The sequence below is a fragment of the Gavialis gangeticus genome, unplaced genomic scaffold, assembly GCF_001723915.1.
Source record: "Gavialis gangeticus isolate Ggan-Ray unplaced genomic scaffold, GavGan_comp1, whole genome shotgun sequence".
In the NCBI taxonomy this organism is placed as follows: Eukaryota; Metazoa; Chordata; order Crocodylia; family Gavialidae; genus Gavialis; species Gavialis gangeticus.
In genome coordinates this window covers 193,072,618-193,091,015 of record NW_017729032.1, presented here as the reverse complement: position 1 = coordinate 193,091,015, position 18,398 = coordinate 193,072,618, and the positions used below count along the sequence as shown (strand labels likewise).

The window sequence follows — 18,398 nt, the reverse complement described above, 5'->3', positions numbered from 1 at the left end:
GGGCATGGAGCAGGGCAATGTTTAGTGCACCCTAGGGCTCCTCAATACAGAAGTGGATTTTGCTGTAGCGCTCTAGGCTGTTAGTGCCGCTAAAACACCACCTGAGTGTCTTGGTGGGGGTTAGGGAAGGATGTGGGACTAGCTGGGTGGCTGGCAAGGTGCTCCATGCTTATGCATTTATTTCAGGTCAGAGTCTTAAAATCCATTTCAAGGTGAAAGACGTACACACACTCAAACATGCAGTCTCTCTCTTTGCTCTTTTTTTTTTTTCTGTAAAACAAATACATTCCTCTTGTTTCCCAAAAAGTGAGTGCCCTGGATTTTGCAGTGTTGATGTCCCAGTTTGATTTGCTTTCACCCAATATTGTTGAAAAGCAGCTAATAATGTGGTGGCCTAGCTGGGCTTGCGACATGAACAGCATGTCTTCCATAAATACAAGCTGGTTTATTTGCTGGGCAGTTGGCATTGAGTGGGTTCACACCTGTTTTAGGTCATTCAGGAATAGATTAAAATGTTGTAGAGCCTTGCATGATCCTCTGTCTTCCTTGGGAAACTGCTGAGCAGGGGCCCCTTATGTCTTTAAAAAACACTGATACCTTATGGGAAAAAAAAAAACGTCACTTGGTGCTGCTTATGTATCACTTCCGCTCTCTTGCTCTCCTTGGTACTCTCTTTGCCATTCCCTCCTTCCCCTTCTCTCTGCCTCCCACTTCTCTTTTCCTCTCCCTCTGTCTCTGTGCCACCTCCTCCTGCTGTGTGTGTGTGTGTGTGTCCCACCCTCCCCACTTTCTTCCCCCCTCTCCCTTCTTCTCTCTCTCTCCTTTTCTATCTTTCCTCCCTGCTCTCTCTCCTCCCCCTGCTCTGTGCCACAGGGCTATTGGCATCTAGACTGGGAAACTGCTGGTGCCCTTGCATACTTAGTTCTGCCCGGCTATCTACTGTTAACCTCCCCAGCCAACTAAAAGGTATGTATGGTCCAATTTTTGTGGCAACACCCTGTGCAGATGCAGATGAAAAAATTTCTTTCAATGTAATGTCCCACATTGAATGACTTATGCCAAGTCCCCCTCCTCATGGGCAAATGGTGTTCAAAGCTCAGGTTGGTGAGTTATGCTAAAGTCTGGCAGCTTCTGCAGCATCCAAACTCTGCCAGATTCAGCTACAACGATTGGCAACAACAGGAGGTCTTGTCACATTCACACCACGCTTGGACAGACTTGCTCTTGGCATTACTGGCCCATCCTAGCACCTAGGGCAACAGCAGGGTGAATCAGGATAGCAGCTGGCCCTTTGGTATGTAGAGTGCGTCTTAACAGACACAGCGAACAGGGAGCAGGGATGCCTTGGAGGTCATTACCTAGTTTTGTAGATTGAGCTAACAAAGCCAGTTAATCCTTCGCTGGGCAGCATAACATTCAGAGCCTTTGTGGAGCAGGGAGGGTGCATGAGGGATGAGCAGGGCAGTGGAGAAACTCAGAACACTGCCCAGGCTATAGATTCATAACTGGGCTAGCAGAGCTCAGGAGGGCAATAGAAACTGCATTTGCATGTGCCAAGCAGTGGTGTCTGATTTTACTCAATAGCATAGAAAGGGGTTTTGCAAAGTGCAAAGAAAATACTCTCCATCTTAGCCAACTGAAAAGCTACTGCATGGAGCCTGCAACATGAAAATGAAGAAAATGGTGGTATGATCTTATAGGCTCTAACAAAAACAGAGAGGAGCAGGTTGGGGGAGAGAAGGCGGTGGCTACATCAGGTGCCTGAAGCATGGAAGTGGAGAACAGATACCTTCCAGCAGCGCTATTGGCTTTTCTCAAGCTTCTAATGACAAAGTGCCTAGCTGCCTCCTGCAGTGGAGTAGGCACCACCTTACTCCCTGTAAAATTAGGGCAATAGTTTTAATTAAGCAGGAAAAAGGCTTTGAATTAAATGACTGAATAAAGCCATTCATGTGCAGATGGGTTTCTGCTGCAGCATTTTTTATTCCTCATGTTTTCCAATTCCTACTCAATCAACACGGCCAAGGAAACATCAATCATGAATAGCATTATGTCACTCATGCAAGTTAAATGTTGACATTTCCATTAAAATCCTTTTGTTGGGGTGTAATTATAAGGCCCTGTGAATTCCTTGTTTAAACAGAAATGAATTTTAATTAAAACTTTTGGGTAGTGCTTGAAGCCAATTGGCTGTACATCATTTAATAAATGTGATCAATATATGCACTTACAGTACCTTTTCAAATGTTTTTTATTTAGTTCTGTGACACTTTCATACATTTTATGTATGAAATGACCTGAGCAAGGACAAAGTGATGCAAGTGGTTGAATGAGACTTGTTTAACAACTCATGGTTTTTAAAGACACCTGGCAAAAATAAAAGTTGGTGCCTGTGGATGCAGGTGAAATAATTAAACATAAATCCAGACAAAACAGAGGTGATGCCAGTGGGTAGAGTCTGTCCTAGCTCCCAGTAACTTTCTGGGCCCTGAATTTCTAAGGGACCCCCACTCTTCCTTACAGCCCATTGCCAACCCTAAGATCAGCCAAGAGTAACCTTCTGCAAGTGCCAGCAATAAGCCAGGTTTGCTTGGTAAAAATGCACCTCAGGTCTGGAACTCTTTGCCTCTTGAAGTCTGCCAGAGCCCAAATGTGGATGTCTTTCAGAAGAGCTGTAAGACCTTCCAATTTAGACAGCTGTTTTGCACAAAAAGCTAGGCTGAGACCTTGTTTAGGGGCTGGTTCTGTATGTCGATATTGAAGTTCCCATTTAAGTTGTTCTCCTGCTTTGTAAGTATTCTGCACCTCTACTGTAAGCCTCTCAGCCTGGTTGGGAAGGGTGGCATATAAATCAAATAAAACAAAGTGTTGAAGGCAATCTCCTTCGAAGGTTGATTGCTGGCCTGGGGGCAATGAACTCAAGGGCTCTGTCAGTTCCTACTGGCATCGTCCCAATAAACAATGCTTATAATCCCCCCAAGAAGGAAGGGATTGAATTGGCAAGAAGGGCAAACATCCCTCCTACTTGTTTACATTGTACCCAAGGGCTCATTAATGTGGTGAAACTTATTTAGCCCGTTGTCAATGCATGACTTGTTCTATGGAAACACACAGGGCTTCACGTTAAAGTGCTGTCAGCTGAACACGTAATTATAAATGAATTTAGCTTTAATGAAAAATGAGTGTAGTCAACAAGTGTCTTGTTTTTAATAATAAACAGCTGGTAGTTTTCAATGCGATTAAAACAGCTAAAACAATTCTCTGCTCTTTCACTCAGAAAACATAATTTATGCTTTACATATTTAATCAACCAACGCTCCAGATTACAAACAAAGCTCAATATAGGATCATTTCCTGCCGCAGTGTAAACTCCATGCTCATTTACAATTTTCTCTGAAGTTGCTTGTGACATTTACCTAATGCTAATTCAGGCAGCACTAGGAAATGATGAAAACGTCATCAAGCAGCAAAGCAAAAAGTTGTGTTAGTTCAAAGCAAACATAATCAATACTGTAGCTGTGCAAAGCACCATTTGCTAAATGAAAAAAACACTATGAATTGGGCTAGCACCTCCTAGTTACTCAGCTGATCAAATATGAGCTTTGGTTTTACAACTAGAACTGTTATTTCCTTAACATCTGCTCAAATGCCAAAATGACAGTCATGAAATATCTGTTTTGTTGTTCTGTTCTTTAGAAAAACCCTTCAGCTGTATATGGTTCCAGTAAAGGCCAATCCAGAAAACAAAAGGGATCTATGAAAGAGACCATCCGGTCTTACCAATGAATGCACCCAACTGGTCACTGTAACGTTTGGCAATTTGTCATTCTTTTAACTGGCTAGTTTTCCAGGATCCTTTAAATATTTGTGCTCATCAAGTAGAATACTGTAATTATGTCTGCTTGTCTTGCTTAAATTTTAGAACAGGGGTTGTCCCCTGGGGTACTTGGGACAGTCATAGGGGGTACACGTGAGTGGGTGGGGATGGAGCATTGCCACCCACCACCCCACACCGCTGGCTCCCAGGAGCAGGACCGGGGAGGCGAGGACAGTGGCACCCCTCTGCGGCTTGCACAGGCACCAACCAGCCATGCGGGGGGCAGGGGGAGCTTGCATGCGGTGGCACCCACTGCCTCATGCAAGCTCCCCCCTGCAGCTCTGTGTCTGGCTGCCGCCACCACAGGGGGTACAGTTCTTAAAAAAGGTTGAAAGCCCCTGTTTTAGAACCACTGAAAGGTTGCATTGAATGGCAATTCTGTTAAAAAATGTTCTGAAAACAGACAGGCTTATTCCTTACAAAAGACAGGGTGGTTCAGTAGAAAATATAGGCACAGACTGCACTGAAATCATAGAATCAAAGTATCATAGGAAATTAGGGTTGGAAGGCAGGTCATCTAGTCCAATCCCCTACTCAAAGCAGGACGATTCCCAACTAGATGATCCCTGCCAAAGCTTTGTCTAGCCAGGTCTTAAAAACCCCCAAGGATGGAGAGGCCACAACCTCTCTGGGTAACCAGTTCCAGTGTTTTACTACCTTCCTAGTGAGAAAATTCTTCCCAATATCTAACCTAAACTTCTCTTGCTGCTACTTGAGATCATTGCCCCTTGTTTTGTCTTCTCCCACCATTGAGAACAGTCTAGCTCCATCCTCTTTGAAACCACACTTCAGGTAGTTGAAGGCTCCTATTAAATCCCCACTCAGTTGTCTCTTCTTTCGACTAAATGAGCCCAATATGTTGACACCAAAATTTTCACTGACTTCATTTTCACTCAAGAATAAAACCAGTACTTTGTCTTCACCTTCTGTAACATGTCAGCTGTCTTCAGCACTGTCAACAGCACTTGGACTGTTGTCCTCTGACTTGTGTGTGTGCTTGACTGATTCTTCTCTGGCCTTTCTCCCTAACTGTTCCTTCAAGTAAGGTCCTCAGTGACCCTCCTCTTTGCCCCCTCAGCTTGCTGTAGGCCTCCCAGAGAGAGCTGTCTTTAGCACCTTTTCCTCTCCCAGGGTACCTTTTCTCTGGAAAAAAACTCATCCCTAACACAAATGCAATTGTTATCTGTTTGTAAACCATGCATGGTGCATGCTTATACCACAGCCCTGCCACTGCCAGGAGCACCTGCTCCTAAGCCTTGAATGCCTACCTGCTCCTGTTCAGATGCACCAAAACCCAGTAAATGTGGGGGGTGAAGCCATGCTGAGGCATCCCAAAACTTTGGCCAACATTATCCTTAAGGCCAGCCAGGGGAACCAAGTTTTGGGGTTTGGTATGTGGAAGCAGGAATAAGTGGACAGCAGCGGGGCCTAGTGTAGAAGTACCCATAGGTCTGACACACTACTACAAATAGCCTCTTTCCTTCCCAATGAATATTTAAGCTTCTTGATCTGCATCACCTTGTCATCAAGCTTGTCTCTAGCTTGTCATCTCCAGCACCCTGCCCACTACTTCCTTTCTTGATTGCTTTGGACATGCCCATCTAGCGACCTGTCACTTTAGCTCATACCCTGGGTGACACCCTTGACTCCAACTTCTCTGTGGTTTCTCACATCCAGACAATGCCTAGGGGCATGCACAGGCACAACACAGACTGGTTTAAATGTTGTTGAAACCTGAACACAAGACTGATAAACTGATTTAAAGCCACCTGGAACAGTCCATGGAGAACTGAGTATTATTTTGAATTGGTGCACTTGGTGTTATGTGCGGACACCAAGCACTCCATGACATGGATCTGCTTGGTCCTACAGGCATCCCATATTGCATTGCTCCTCCCTCCTGATAATTTTACAGGGACACAGCATGGATACCATGGTGGGAAACAAACTCAGTAAAACTGCTGAATATCGCAAAGCAGAATGAGAAGCCATGACCGTCACAGCCGCATCTGTCCAAAAGCAGAGAAACTTCAGAGCAGCAAAGCTAGAATACGTCTGTTGAGAATGTGGGATTATTTGTGATATTTCTATGAACAATACGCATAACAGTTTTCTCACCTACTTGTGTACTGTTTCCCACTGGACCTGAAGGGGTTAACCATTTCTCTGAGCAGGAAGAAGTGAAGTAGGGATGAATAGCATATACCTGTCTGGGTTGGTATGAAATGGGCCTTGAAGAATGGTATGGGGTTATCCATCTATGAACCCTGTACCATGAGGGAAACAACAGCCTTGAAAAATGAACATTACATTACACTTTTAACACCTGGCTGCCCAGGAGGGCTGAAGCTAAGAGTCACAGTAGAACTGCTTTTTTAGGTCAAAGTTTGGGTAAGAGAAGAAGCAGCAAAAGAAATGATCAGGTCAGAGGATGTTGCAAGGTGTGAGCCATTTTAGAAAATTCATGAAAGAATCGGGGGGGAAAAACTAGGTTAAATGTCTTGCAAATGGTCACTTGAAGTACATTTAGTGGTTAAACAAGGCTAAATTTAAACAAGAGACATCTGGAAGATAAAATAAAAATTGGCATATGAATACTAATTAAGGCAACACCTGTAAGAAACATTTTTGTATTTTTCTTTACCATATTAAATAAACTTTTAACTTGGGCAGTCTTTTCCCAGGTAACAGCTCTGAGGGAGACAGTGAAAGACAGAGAGAGCGAGACAATCACAGAAAATGAGAGAGAGAGAGAGAGAAAGAGAACATTATGCACTTGGCCAGGCTTTTCTAGATAAACCTTCCAGTCTTGCGCCCGCGTGTATGAGCGTGTGCCTGTGACCAGCCAACAAGCTCTCTGCCACCAACCCCTAGATGTAACTGTTCACTTGTGGCAGGAAGCAAGCCTGCCCCTTCTCAGCTCCTGACTGCAGGCCTCACTACTGTGCATCTATGTACATCAGCGCTGCCTTTTCTCAGCTCCACATCCCGATCCCATCACTGCATCTCTGCCATGCAGCTTTCCAACTTCTTCCCTTTCCATTTTATCTAGACAGTACACATTAGGGCTGTGCGAAGCTTCAGTCGCTGCTTTGATTTGGCGGTGATTGATGCCTCCTGGGTCCGGGAAGGCACCCAGGGTTCCCCCGCAGCCATTTGCCAAGTCAGGAGGTGTGGGGGGGCCCTCTGTGCGCTCAGTGGTGGACCTGGAAGTGGACCAGAAGTACTTTCAGTCCACTTCTGGGTTCGTCGCCGAGCATGTGGGGGGCCCCCCCATGCTCCTGTGGGACGCTCCATTCACCCCACCATCACAGCATTCACAAGCCACACCTGGTACCTCGAGGTACGTAGAAAAAACATTTAAAGCTGTGTCTATGGCCAAATCACTGATTCTCCAACTCAGCATCCAATCTTTAGATTCAGATTTGGCCAAATCAAATCAGGACAGTAATCCAAACCAACAAATCGAATCACTGTCCCCGACTCAGGCCGAATCTGAATCCGAAATCGAATATGGCCCATTTCGCACACTCCTAGTACACAGGTAGGCTACTTACAGATGTAAACCTGCCCTGCCAAACGGTGCTTTATTTTAAACTCTGTGCAGCCCCACACCCAGCCCAGCTCGTGCCTAGAACAAGTATTGCGTTAGCTGGACCCAGCTCACCCAGAGTCTGTACAGACCAGGTGCTTCAGTGGAGCTTTTTGACACTTTTATCTAATAGCTGACTGAATTAGCTTGAGATAAAAGCACCAACAAGCCCCGCTGAAGCACCTGACCTATACAGACACTGAGGAGCTGGGCTGAAGTAATGTGCTTCTTCTTCCAGTAAAGTGTTTTTCTTTTTCCCCCCATGTCTGTCAGTGCCTCTTGTTCCACGGAAAACTGTGATTAGGTCTTCCTTTTTAGCCTTACTGAGCTTGATCAGCTAAGAGAAGAATTCAAACATGGGCTGAGATTTTGATCTCTGTAGGAAGAGTGTGTCCATTTTGACATACCTTCCACTAGATTCTGCTTATTCATAGAATCACAGACAAGTAGGGTCGAAGGGACCTGAGGAGGTCATCTAGTCCACCCCCCTGCTCAAAGCAGGACCACCCCCAAGTAGATCATCCCAGCCAAGATTTTGTCTCGCCGGATTTTAAACACCTCCAAGGATGGAGATGCCACCACCACTTTGGGTAACCTGTTCCAGCACTTTACTACCCTCCTAGTGAGAGAATCTTCCTAATATCTAACCTAACCTTCCCTTGCAGCAACTTGAGACCACTGCTCCCTGTTCTGCCATCTGCCACCACTGAGAACAGTCTAGCTCTATCCTCTTTGGAACCTCCCTTCAGGTAGTTGAAGGCTCCTGTTAAATTTCCCCTCAGTCTTCTCTTCTCCAGACTATATAAGCTTGGTTCCCTCAGGCTCTCCCCATAAGTCATATGCCCCAGCCCCCTAGCCATTTTTGTTGCCTTCTGCTGGACTCTCTCCAGTTTGTCCACATCCTTTCTGTAGCGAGGGCGGGGGCAAAACTGGACACAATAGTCTGGATGTGGCCTCACCAGTGCTGAATATAGGGGAAGAATCACTTTCCTTGACCTACTAGCAACACGCCTAACCAATGCAGCCTAGTGTGCTGTTAGCTTTTGCAACAAGGGCACACTGTTGGCTCATGTTCAGTTCATTGTCCACTGTAACCTCCAGGTCCTGTTCTGCAGAGCTGCTGCTTAGCCAGTTGAACCCCAGCCTGTACTGGTGCATGGGATTGTTCTGTCCTAAGTGCAGGACTTTATATTTGTCCTTATTGAACCTCACAAGATTCCTTTTGGCCCAATCCTCCAATTTGTCGAGGTCTCTCTGAATCTTATCCCTACCCTCCAGTGTATCTACAAGTCCCCACAGCTTGGTGTCACCTGCAAACTTGCTGAGGGTGCACTCCATCCCATCTTCCAGCTCATTAATGAAGATATTGAACAAGACCAGCCCCAGGACCGACTCCTGGGCCACTCCACATGATACTGTCTGCCAACTAGACACTGAGCCATTGATTACTATCCTCTGAGCCCAATGATTCACCCAGTTTTCTATCCACCTTACAGTCCTTTATTCAACATATAACTCGTCAGCTTGCTTGCCAGAATTGTGTGGGATACCGTATCAAAAGCTTTGCTAAAGTCAAGGGATATCATGTTCACTGCTCTTCCTGCATCCATAGAGTCAGTCATCTTGTCACAGAAGGCAATCAGGTTGGTCAGGCATGACTGAATCCATGCTGACTGTTCCTAATCATCTTCTCCTCCAAGTGCTTAAACTGGATTCCTTGAGGACCTGCTCCATGATTTTTCCAGGGACTGAGGTGAGGCTGACTGGTCTGTAGTTCCCCAGATCCTCCTTATTCCCTTTCTCATAGATGGGCCACTATATTTGCTCTTTTCCAATCATCTGGGACCTCTCCCAAACCCATGAATTTTCAAAGATGATGGCCAGGGGCTCTGCAATCACATTTTCTTCTTTTACATATTCTTCCACTTGCCTCTGCTTCAGAAGCACATAGGTGCTATGACTTTCATCCCTCCAATTGTTTGTTAAACTTATTTGCTTCTGCTAAAATTAAACTGTTGCAATCAGGGACTGTTTCCCCAATTCTGTTGCTTTATTAGCTGTATTCCAGTAATGCCTAACATTAGGGATGAGGGCCCTATTGTGTTAAGCGCACAGACAGACAGACAGACAGACAGACAGAGTCCTTTAGCTTCTCATTAACAATAAGAGTTCTTCTGCATTATTATACAATTCACTTCCTCCCTGTAAACTTATTCACTAGAATAGTCTCGGGAACAATAGGCTGTTAACAGATACAGCAGACAAAATAAGTGAGATTGTTGGCATTTGCCAACTTCTCATTATAATATGTGCAAAAATTCTCAGACAAAGTCTAAGAACCTGACTTAATCTCAGTCATCTAAAGATCTTGTCTGTGGTTGGTCCACTGAAAATATTTAGCACCTCTTAACAGCGAGGTAAAAATTGTGCTGCGGAAAGCTCGCTTAAACATCTGTGGTGAGTTACAATTATGGGCTTCTGTCCCTGAGGACAAAAAAAGAAGATAAAATGCCACTGTACTCCAGGCTAAGTCCCTAAAGTACAAATCAGTGCTACTTGAGTAGGGCCATATTCTGTATAGACTGCAACTACGATAGGTTACTACTTTTTACCAATGCAGATTTCTCATTAGAGCATATAGCAAGCTACAGGTTTCCAAGCTTTAAGTTTCTGCCAAAACTTTGCTTTTGTACAAAACCAGATTACTGTACAAGAGAGCTTAGTATCCAGCTGGATGAGGCTTTGTATACAATACAAAATAATTAGTATCTTCCTAGAATTGCCAGCTGGAAAGCAGTCAAATCATTAGGGCTAGGCAAGCTGGTCTAAGAAGAAAAGCAGCTAGCAACGACAGTAGGAACAACACTCATTCTGAGAAAGGATCAAGCCAAGGGAGGCAGCAGAGGCCAAGTGGCAGAGACAGGCACAGTTTCAGATTTGTGCAGTACTGAGTAGATGACACAATAATCAAGGGGCAGGTGGCAAAGAATGAAGGCATCGGGAGAGTTCAGTAAGAAAGTGCTTTGTTCACAAATAAATTTGGGAGTCTTGATTGATCAAGCTCCTAGGCTTTGTCAGCTAAGCATGATGCTAGGGGCCCTGGTCCATACAAGTGCTTTCTTGTACCAGCTGAGCTAAGATATTTGGCTACATCATGGTTTTCTAGCAGGTGTGGTTTACCAGGGGTGTTGAGGGAGCTGCACTGTCAAAAAACTATTATAGAAGGATACCTGCCTCCTTAGGGGACAAGCATACAAACCACAGGTAAAGCAAGAGCTAGATATGCAGCTGGTCAGCTGCTCCATGGCAACTGCCCCATGGATCAAAACTACCTGAGAACAGCTTGCCCCTCCTACTGAAGGCTAAGCTACCACAGGGCAGCTCCTATTTATGTCACAGTGTGCACATTGGGCAGTTACCCAGGAAAAGCAGATGCACATCCCCACCTTTTTTTCACAATAACATCTTGACATGCCTGTGTACGTATACAAAGCTAGCATGGTGCTTCCCTAAGTCTGCTGGTTTGCACCGCTCTATACCAGGGTCGGGCCCTCTCACATGTCACTTCTGCAAGTTCAGCTGTCAGCACTTTCCCCTAACATCAGTTGCTCCCAGTAAGCAGAACTTGTCGCAAGGGGAATCAGCTCCCACTGCCGACTGCTGCTCATTTTCCTCACCAGTTGGCAGCAGGGGAATGAAGAGGTGATGGCTGAAGTAGGGGAGGGCACATGGGCAGAATCAGCAGCTGTAATTCACATGTGTTTGCTCCTGCCTCCTTCCCCACAATACACACACACTTTGGCAAGCATTCCTCTAGCATATGAAGAAGCTAAAACAGCAGAAAGCACCTCTGTACCAATGTGCACGTCCACGCTGGAGGTGGTTTTACTCACCTACAGTTACAGCCATACAAAACTACCATATTTACCCAAATCCAAGACCAATTCAAATTTAAGATAACTCTAATAATTAGGTTTTAGGCATGTAAAATGATAAATTTATCATTTTCCATGTCTAAAATCTAATTATTGGAGGGTCATTTTAAATTTGCCCTCCCTATGGCTGCCTTAGGGAAAGCAATGGTAGGGACGGGGAGCAGCAGGAAAGTAGGCAGCCTTCCCATACACTGATTTTGCCTCCCCCTACATTCAGGCCCCTGGTTCCTGCCCCTGGCCACCTGTGTTCTTGGCCACTTGCCCCCACTCCCCAATTCCAGGCATACTGCCGTGCCCACTTGCTTCCCCCTGCAGCCTGATCCTCCCATCACTGCTTACCCACTTTGGTGGCTCTGGTTCTGGCTTCAGTCTAAGACACACAGCACACGGTAGCTCTGGCCCTAGCCACACTGCAGTAACTGTGGCAGCTCCAGGTCCAGCTCCAGCCCCACCCCAGACCCAGGTCAGGGTCAGACCTAAAGCAGTTCTCCCAGTGTCCCATCCCTCCCTCACATACCATGCAGTATTCCCCATGCTAGGGCCACAACAGCCCCCTAGCCTGGGCTGGTACCTGACTCTGAGGTGAGGTTTCTTTTCCTCTCCCCCCTACATGTTGAATGGGGAAAAAAAAAAAAGTCTACTCAGTACCCTACAAATCTGTCTTTTTCTTGTGGTTTTGAGAAAAAGACAGTACATGTGAACAAGTCTTTTCTTGTGTTTGCTTTGGTCTACATGGACATACTTAACTGAAGCAATTTCCAAAACAAATTCCTCTGTCCTCGTGGAATAATGATTTGTCATAATGTACCTGCTGCAGGGGTTCGCTTACAAAATCTGGCGTAGCAGAATTTATTATTGTGCAAACTGGATTATTGTACATAAATGCTTTGCATCCAGAGGGATGGAAATTTAGATCAAATTCAGGAGAATAAGGATCCATCTTCCTAGCATTGCCATCTGGCAACTTAACAATAGAAGCATTGTTAAATATTTATCAGATTTTTGGAAACCACACGTAAAACAACAAAAAAAAAGGGATACAGAATAAATACCCAAAATATTATAATGCTGTTATATCAATGGTAGGCTATCATTTCAAATACCAGATACAGTGTTGTTTGCCCCACTCAAAAGACTCTGCAGAATTACAGGAGAAACCTGAAAAAACATGAGAGAATACAACAATATTAGAAAAGAGAAAAAAATCATATTGCAAGAGATAATGAAGAGGATTGCTCACCTTAGAAAGAAGAATATGAAGTGATATGACAACATAGTGAATGGTAGCAGGAAGATTGATCAAGAAGTTCCATTGCTCTTGTGTCATAAATACAAGAATAAGAGATATTTGATTTAAAATGTGATAAATTCGAACTGATAAAAAGAGACACCTTCCGATTCAAACACTTAATCAGAGAGGCTAAAGAACTCACCATCAAAAGTTGTATGGCACTCAGACAGTGATTAAGTAAGCATCCAAGAGGGACTGGGTGTTTGTGTCGCTTGGAATATCCAGAAATGATAGTTAATGCAAAAAACACATTTTGCAGTAGACAAAACATCATACTTCAGGTTTTAGCTAATTAAGATATACTGCACCTTCATGGGGGCACGTTGTCCCACATCTCACTGCTGTGAATTTCTTTGTATGGCTGTCCTCAGAGACAGCTATTATTGATTACAGTGGGTGACAGGATAATAAATTAAAAAAGTCCAAAGACAGAAAGGCATCTCCTGCATTTCTAATGAAGAACTCACAGCAGACAAGAAGTTAAACATGTTATCCCACTGAAAAGCGTGAACATAAAATAGTCATATTTTGAGTTTGTAAGTCCAACATTTACTTTTCCACAGCCTTTGGCACCATCCAGCTCAATCGGGCAGTCCATGATGAGGAACAATGTCTAATGAAGCCATAGAGAGTTTCCCCTGCATAAATGACCGCAGGCAAGGCTGGCTTATGGCAAGGCACTTTGTCAAACTTAGCAAAAAGGTCCCCATTCCAGAGGATTTACTTATATTTAGCTTTTTAAATAGCTTTAAATCCCTTCGAAATCAAAAAAGATGTTCACATCATCTCCTTGAAGCTCCTTTAACTTGCTACATGTAGAGCCTGGAAAGGGATTATACTTATCTCATGTTAGGATCACTCTCAACATGTGCAGTTTCAGATATTTAAAGAAATTCACTGAACGGTCCCCTCAGGATTGTGAGAGAAGTGTCCTACTCTGTGTCATGCCAGCAACATTTCTCAGTATTTTAGTGCTTGCAACAAGGCTGTTAACTATTTGTTTGCCCCTTGCCTCATAATGGGTGCAACTGCACATGTATTAAATGTACACAAGTAAACTCTGGAGTTTATTGCTCCAGTTTTTGCTCTGAGGAGCGCTATTTGAATATGCACTCAGGAACAACAACAACAACCACCACCCCCCCCACCAAAAAAATAAATAAAAAAAAATTGGAGCATATTGCTCTGGAGTTTGTCTTATGCACAGCATGTGGAACCTGCTTGGAGCAGCCCTGGGCCTAACCCACATCTATACCATCACTTCATGAAGTCTACAAATTCACAGCTACAGGGGTCTGGAGAATTACTGTATTCTGAATACATATGGGTCCCAAACCAAAACTTTTATTTATTTATTTATTTTTTACTATTTTCACTTTTTTTTTTTTTTAACTGAGCGATAAATGTTTTTACTGTCATTTAAAAAAAAATCTTGGACTGGTAGCCCTGTGCAACTACAGCAGTAGCTGTACACCCTGCTTCCCCCACCATAGGGGTTCCCTACACACCCCACATTGACACCACTGACTGCACCCAGCACCCTGTTGCCCCCTCCAGCTCACCTTCTAGCTCTGCCTCCACCCATTTCATTCCCCCAGTCCTGGCATGGACCCTCACCCACTGGCTCTCCCCTTCCTAGCCCACTGCCACTATGACAGAGCTGGCACACAAAATAGCTAGCCCTGCAAGGTCACCAGCATTGTACAGCAGTATCATATTGTTCAGATAAGTTGATCTTGTGTTTGAGAAACCAACTTCATACTTTTTTTGTTACGCTTCTTTTTGGAGGAAGGACACCCATCAGGGTGTGGATTACTGGTTCAAAGGGCTAGGGTTACAGCCACTAAGAGATGCAGAGTAGGGTAAGAGCTACAGAGCTAGAGTTAGGAGTACCAGTCTTGCGTGGCTTGATAGGACTCTGGCCAGATCCTGAAAGGCACCACATGTGTTGCACATTAAACTGCACACGGCGCTGCTAATTTGCAGCACTGGGACAAAATTTACTACTGGGATTTCCTGGTAGCAACCCCCACCCCAAAAACAAAAAACAAAAACAAAAAAACCTTAAGAAAAAAGTGGCATAAAGCATACCAGAGTGGTGCGAGCTGGGACAAATGTGAAGACGGGAGCAGGCAGCCCTGTGGAGCCCTCGCACTGAGGCACCCTGCACTCCCTGGCTGGCTGGGGTGCAACGTGCCTCAAGATGGGGGAGCAGGCAGCTCTGGGTCTCTGTGTGCCTTAGCACAGGGGCTATACTGTGAAGTCCTCTACCAAGGCATGTGGAGCCCCTGTCCTGAGGCACACTGCACCTCAGCCAGCTGCTCCACAGAGTACACTTCCAGGGTACTCCACCTTAAATGGTCATTCATAATTTTCCTCTGCAAAAAGAATATGCAAGACAGAATCAAGACAAAAATATCTTAAGTCAATTTATTCATGACCATGGTATTGGGCAGCAGTATTGAGTCAGTGCGTTTCTCAATTAAGAATTTATAAATCTGGAAATCATCGGGGGAAAAAAATCGCCACTTTCTATTCACAAAATTTACTTGAACACTTTTTCCACAATTATTTACAATTAATTTAAGCTATTTTGGTATAAAGTTAAACAGTGGTATTAAATACATTAAAAAAATTATACATACATACATATATCTGCAACAGCAATTGGAAGTAAAGTTAGTCTCATTTACTCATTGAAACAGCAGTTGAAATGTTATCTAGAAAGAGGCCCAATGTGCCAAAAGCTGCAAAATCAACACTGTATGCAGAAACAGGAGGTATACCACTATAAAGGCAACACTCTGAAATTTATGATGCCCAGGTTTGTTACTTACTGCTTAGACTTTTCTAATGTCAGCATTATAGTTGAAGACCTAAGATGTAATTTTTGGCAAAAATAATCCCACCCGTACCCAGAAGTCTGGTTTCTGGGGTGTGCACTGGTTTTGATTCGTGTTCTTCACAGTGCTAGTACTACACTGATCCCTGGTGGGGGGGGGAAGAAAAAGATCATCAATAAATGAGTAAATCTAAGAATTGTGCAAAAAAACCGAAAACTGATGAGTTTTGCTGGCTGATAATTCAGCTTTCCCTTTTATAGGAAACTACTAAAGATACCTCTGTGCAAAATGAAAAACCAGAAGCCTTGACTGCTATACCCAAATTCTAGGTATTTACAGAAAGTGTTTAGCAAACAGAGTACATTCACACAGCACAAGGATTTGTGAATAGTTTTTGGGCATGGTCATTTTTTGTATTTTCACCTGTACACAAAACTAATTCCCAGTAATATAAAAATAACATTACATACATGCAGCAATGGAAAAATGTTTTCCTTCACAATCTTTTAAAAAAGATTACATTTTCAAATTACATTGCACTTGATAAAAAGGATATCATATGCAGTTAACATTAAATATACACTGTACAGATGAGAATTTCTAGTCAGCTTTAGTACTCTATATTTTCTATTAGTTTTTCATTTATAGCTTAAAGGAAGAAAATGCTGTTGTTAAAGATAACTGGCTTTCCTTAGACAGACAAGAAGAACCTTTTGCACATGAAGAACCCATACTCCCTTCAGCTCCTAGTATATTTAACACACACAATTTGTCATCGATTATCTTGAAAGTCTCCACATTTGTCTTCTCCTCAATTAGGCAAGAGGATATCTACGTTCCAGCGATACAACTATACAGAAATATTTTCCATGCTCTACTACAGTTGAAACTGTCAAATTATCCAGGATCTTTTCAATTTTCCTGTGCTAAATTAGGTATTTAGTTTAAGCTTAATTATACAAAAGTTAATTTTAAAAAATAACTCAATTTACATGAATGGTATTTGTAGATACCAAAGTTTGCATATCCCCAAACCTGGATCCTGGCTTGTGAACTGCCTATTTTGGGATACACTGTTAAGCAAAAACAGATTAATTCAATTCAGAAGCAGACTCTGGTGCTCATGCTACACCAAATGAAAATCAGTAATGGCAACCTCAATGAAACAAACGATTTCATTTGGAGTGGCCCTTTTTGTGGACACAAACACCAGCAATATCCCCATGTTTTGCAAATAATAATCCAAGTACTCTAAAATCAGGATGAAAATAAGGGCATGCAGTACTGGCCAACAAGGGAATGTTGTGGATCAATTTAACTGTAACTAGTATCAGCTGTTAAGGAGTAGGACATTTCCTGTGACCAGCATGCATGCATAAAATTGGTCTTTCAAAAGAATATGACCTAGCAGAATACAAAAAGTCGTTTTCTCCAAAGCAGCTGATTCTTCCTACCTTCTTACAAGAGACATTTATAGGACTTAGCATTAAGTATTTCATATTGATGATCACCTATGCACATACGAAAGACTAAGCAACTTAACTTTTAATCAAATATTAAACAGCGTTTGCAGACATCAGATCAGCAGAAACTAGTGACAATGTCTGGTACTGATGATGTACTGAGCGTTTTTAAAAAGTATACACCAATAAAGATATTCTGTCTAACAGCTACTAAACAAAAACATACCATTGGCAACCATCTATTAATGTAACAACTGTTGGAAAAAATGACCATTTTATACGTTCCTATAGTGCATTATTATAGCTCGTCATAGTGCATTATAAAATAACAAGGTCCTAGGATAGGAATGCCTCTGCAGTGATCAGAAAAGTTAAAATCCTTTTCATGTCCACTTTCAAAATGAAGTTAGGGTTTTCCAAAGCGTCCATTCAAAGGCTGCCAGAATAGTTAGAAATGGGGGAAGATGAGGAAGGGCAGAGCAGGTTATTTCATGTTTCAAGTCACCCTTGGGATGTCACTCAAGGATCAGGCAACAGATGGCTTTGTAAGTGATCTAGTCATTCAGGCAGTACCATCTGATGTGGAGATACAACTCAATTCTCTTCACAAATTGGCTGCATCCTGACAATCCATTACGTAGCCTCACTTATTAGTACCTTAAATAGTAAAGATTAAGGATAAGTAACATAGAATGCATCATAAAACTTCTCTCTAAAACATGGAATAATTCAGTTATAAATAGAGGAAATTCAACATGAGAATGACTGGATTTCAACCAACACTAGACGGTATATATAATTAGGTAGTCAACCTGGCAAATACATGTTTTTGGCAAATCCTGGCAAATAACTCTGCATTTCCCAAGGTACTGGGTACATCTCCTCATTTGACTACATGGTGGGGGAGAGGAGAGAAGACACAAATTAATATGGGTAAGTCTTTAGCAAGTGGAAGATTTAAAAGCAGGAGCCATTTAACTTTGTGGAAGGTGGAATCAACTTTCAAAAGTTTGGGAAAGATTAGAATGGATTTGTATAGTGGTTTAGCCATCCCCATAAGCCAACTTTTTGCAATTTTGCAGCCACCTCTGCATGGTTGCATGCAGTAGCCTATAACACTGAAAAAATTAAGAAACAAAAAGGGGGAAGGTACCATTTTTATGGAGATAGCAGGGAAATTTAGGTAGACAGATTTCTGACATGTCTTGGAATAAGGCCTCATCACCAGGGCCCATGTCTCTCTCACTGGGAATCTTGATAATGAGAGAGCGCGAGCTTATCTACCTGATGCATCTTTCAGAAGAGGCAATGTGAGCAGCAAAACATCCACAGACCACGCTGTGGCATGGCATCAATTCAGATAGTCACTTTCCACCAAAAAAAAAAAAAAAAAAAAA

At 43.2% G+C, this 18,398-nt stretch overlaps 1 protein-coding gene across 7 annotated transcripts in view; it reads right to left on the bottom strand.

The window, feature by feature from the left end:
- Positions 1-18,398, bottom strand: part of GK (glycerol kinase) — a 201,426-nt gene that overhangs the window by 37,501 nt on the left and 145,527 nt on the right. For 6 of the 7 annotated variants that reach the window (XM_019524213.1, XM_019524210.1, XM_019524211.1 and 3 more), the window contains one exon: positions 15,849-17,658. The exons of the other annotated variant lie outside the window; for it this stretch is intronic. In XM_019524213.1, coding sequence (XP_019379758.1) covers positions 17,645-17,658 — 14 coding nt within the window. In that variant the 3' untranslated portion in view covers positions 15,849-17,644. Of the gene's footprint in view, positions 1-15,848; positions 17,659-18,398 lie in introns of those variants that run through there. 7 annotated transcript variants of the gene reach the window in all.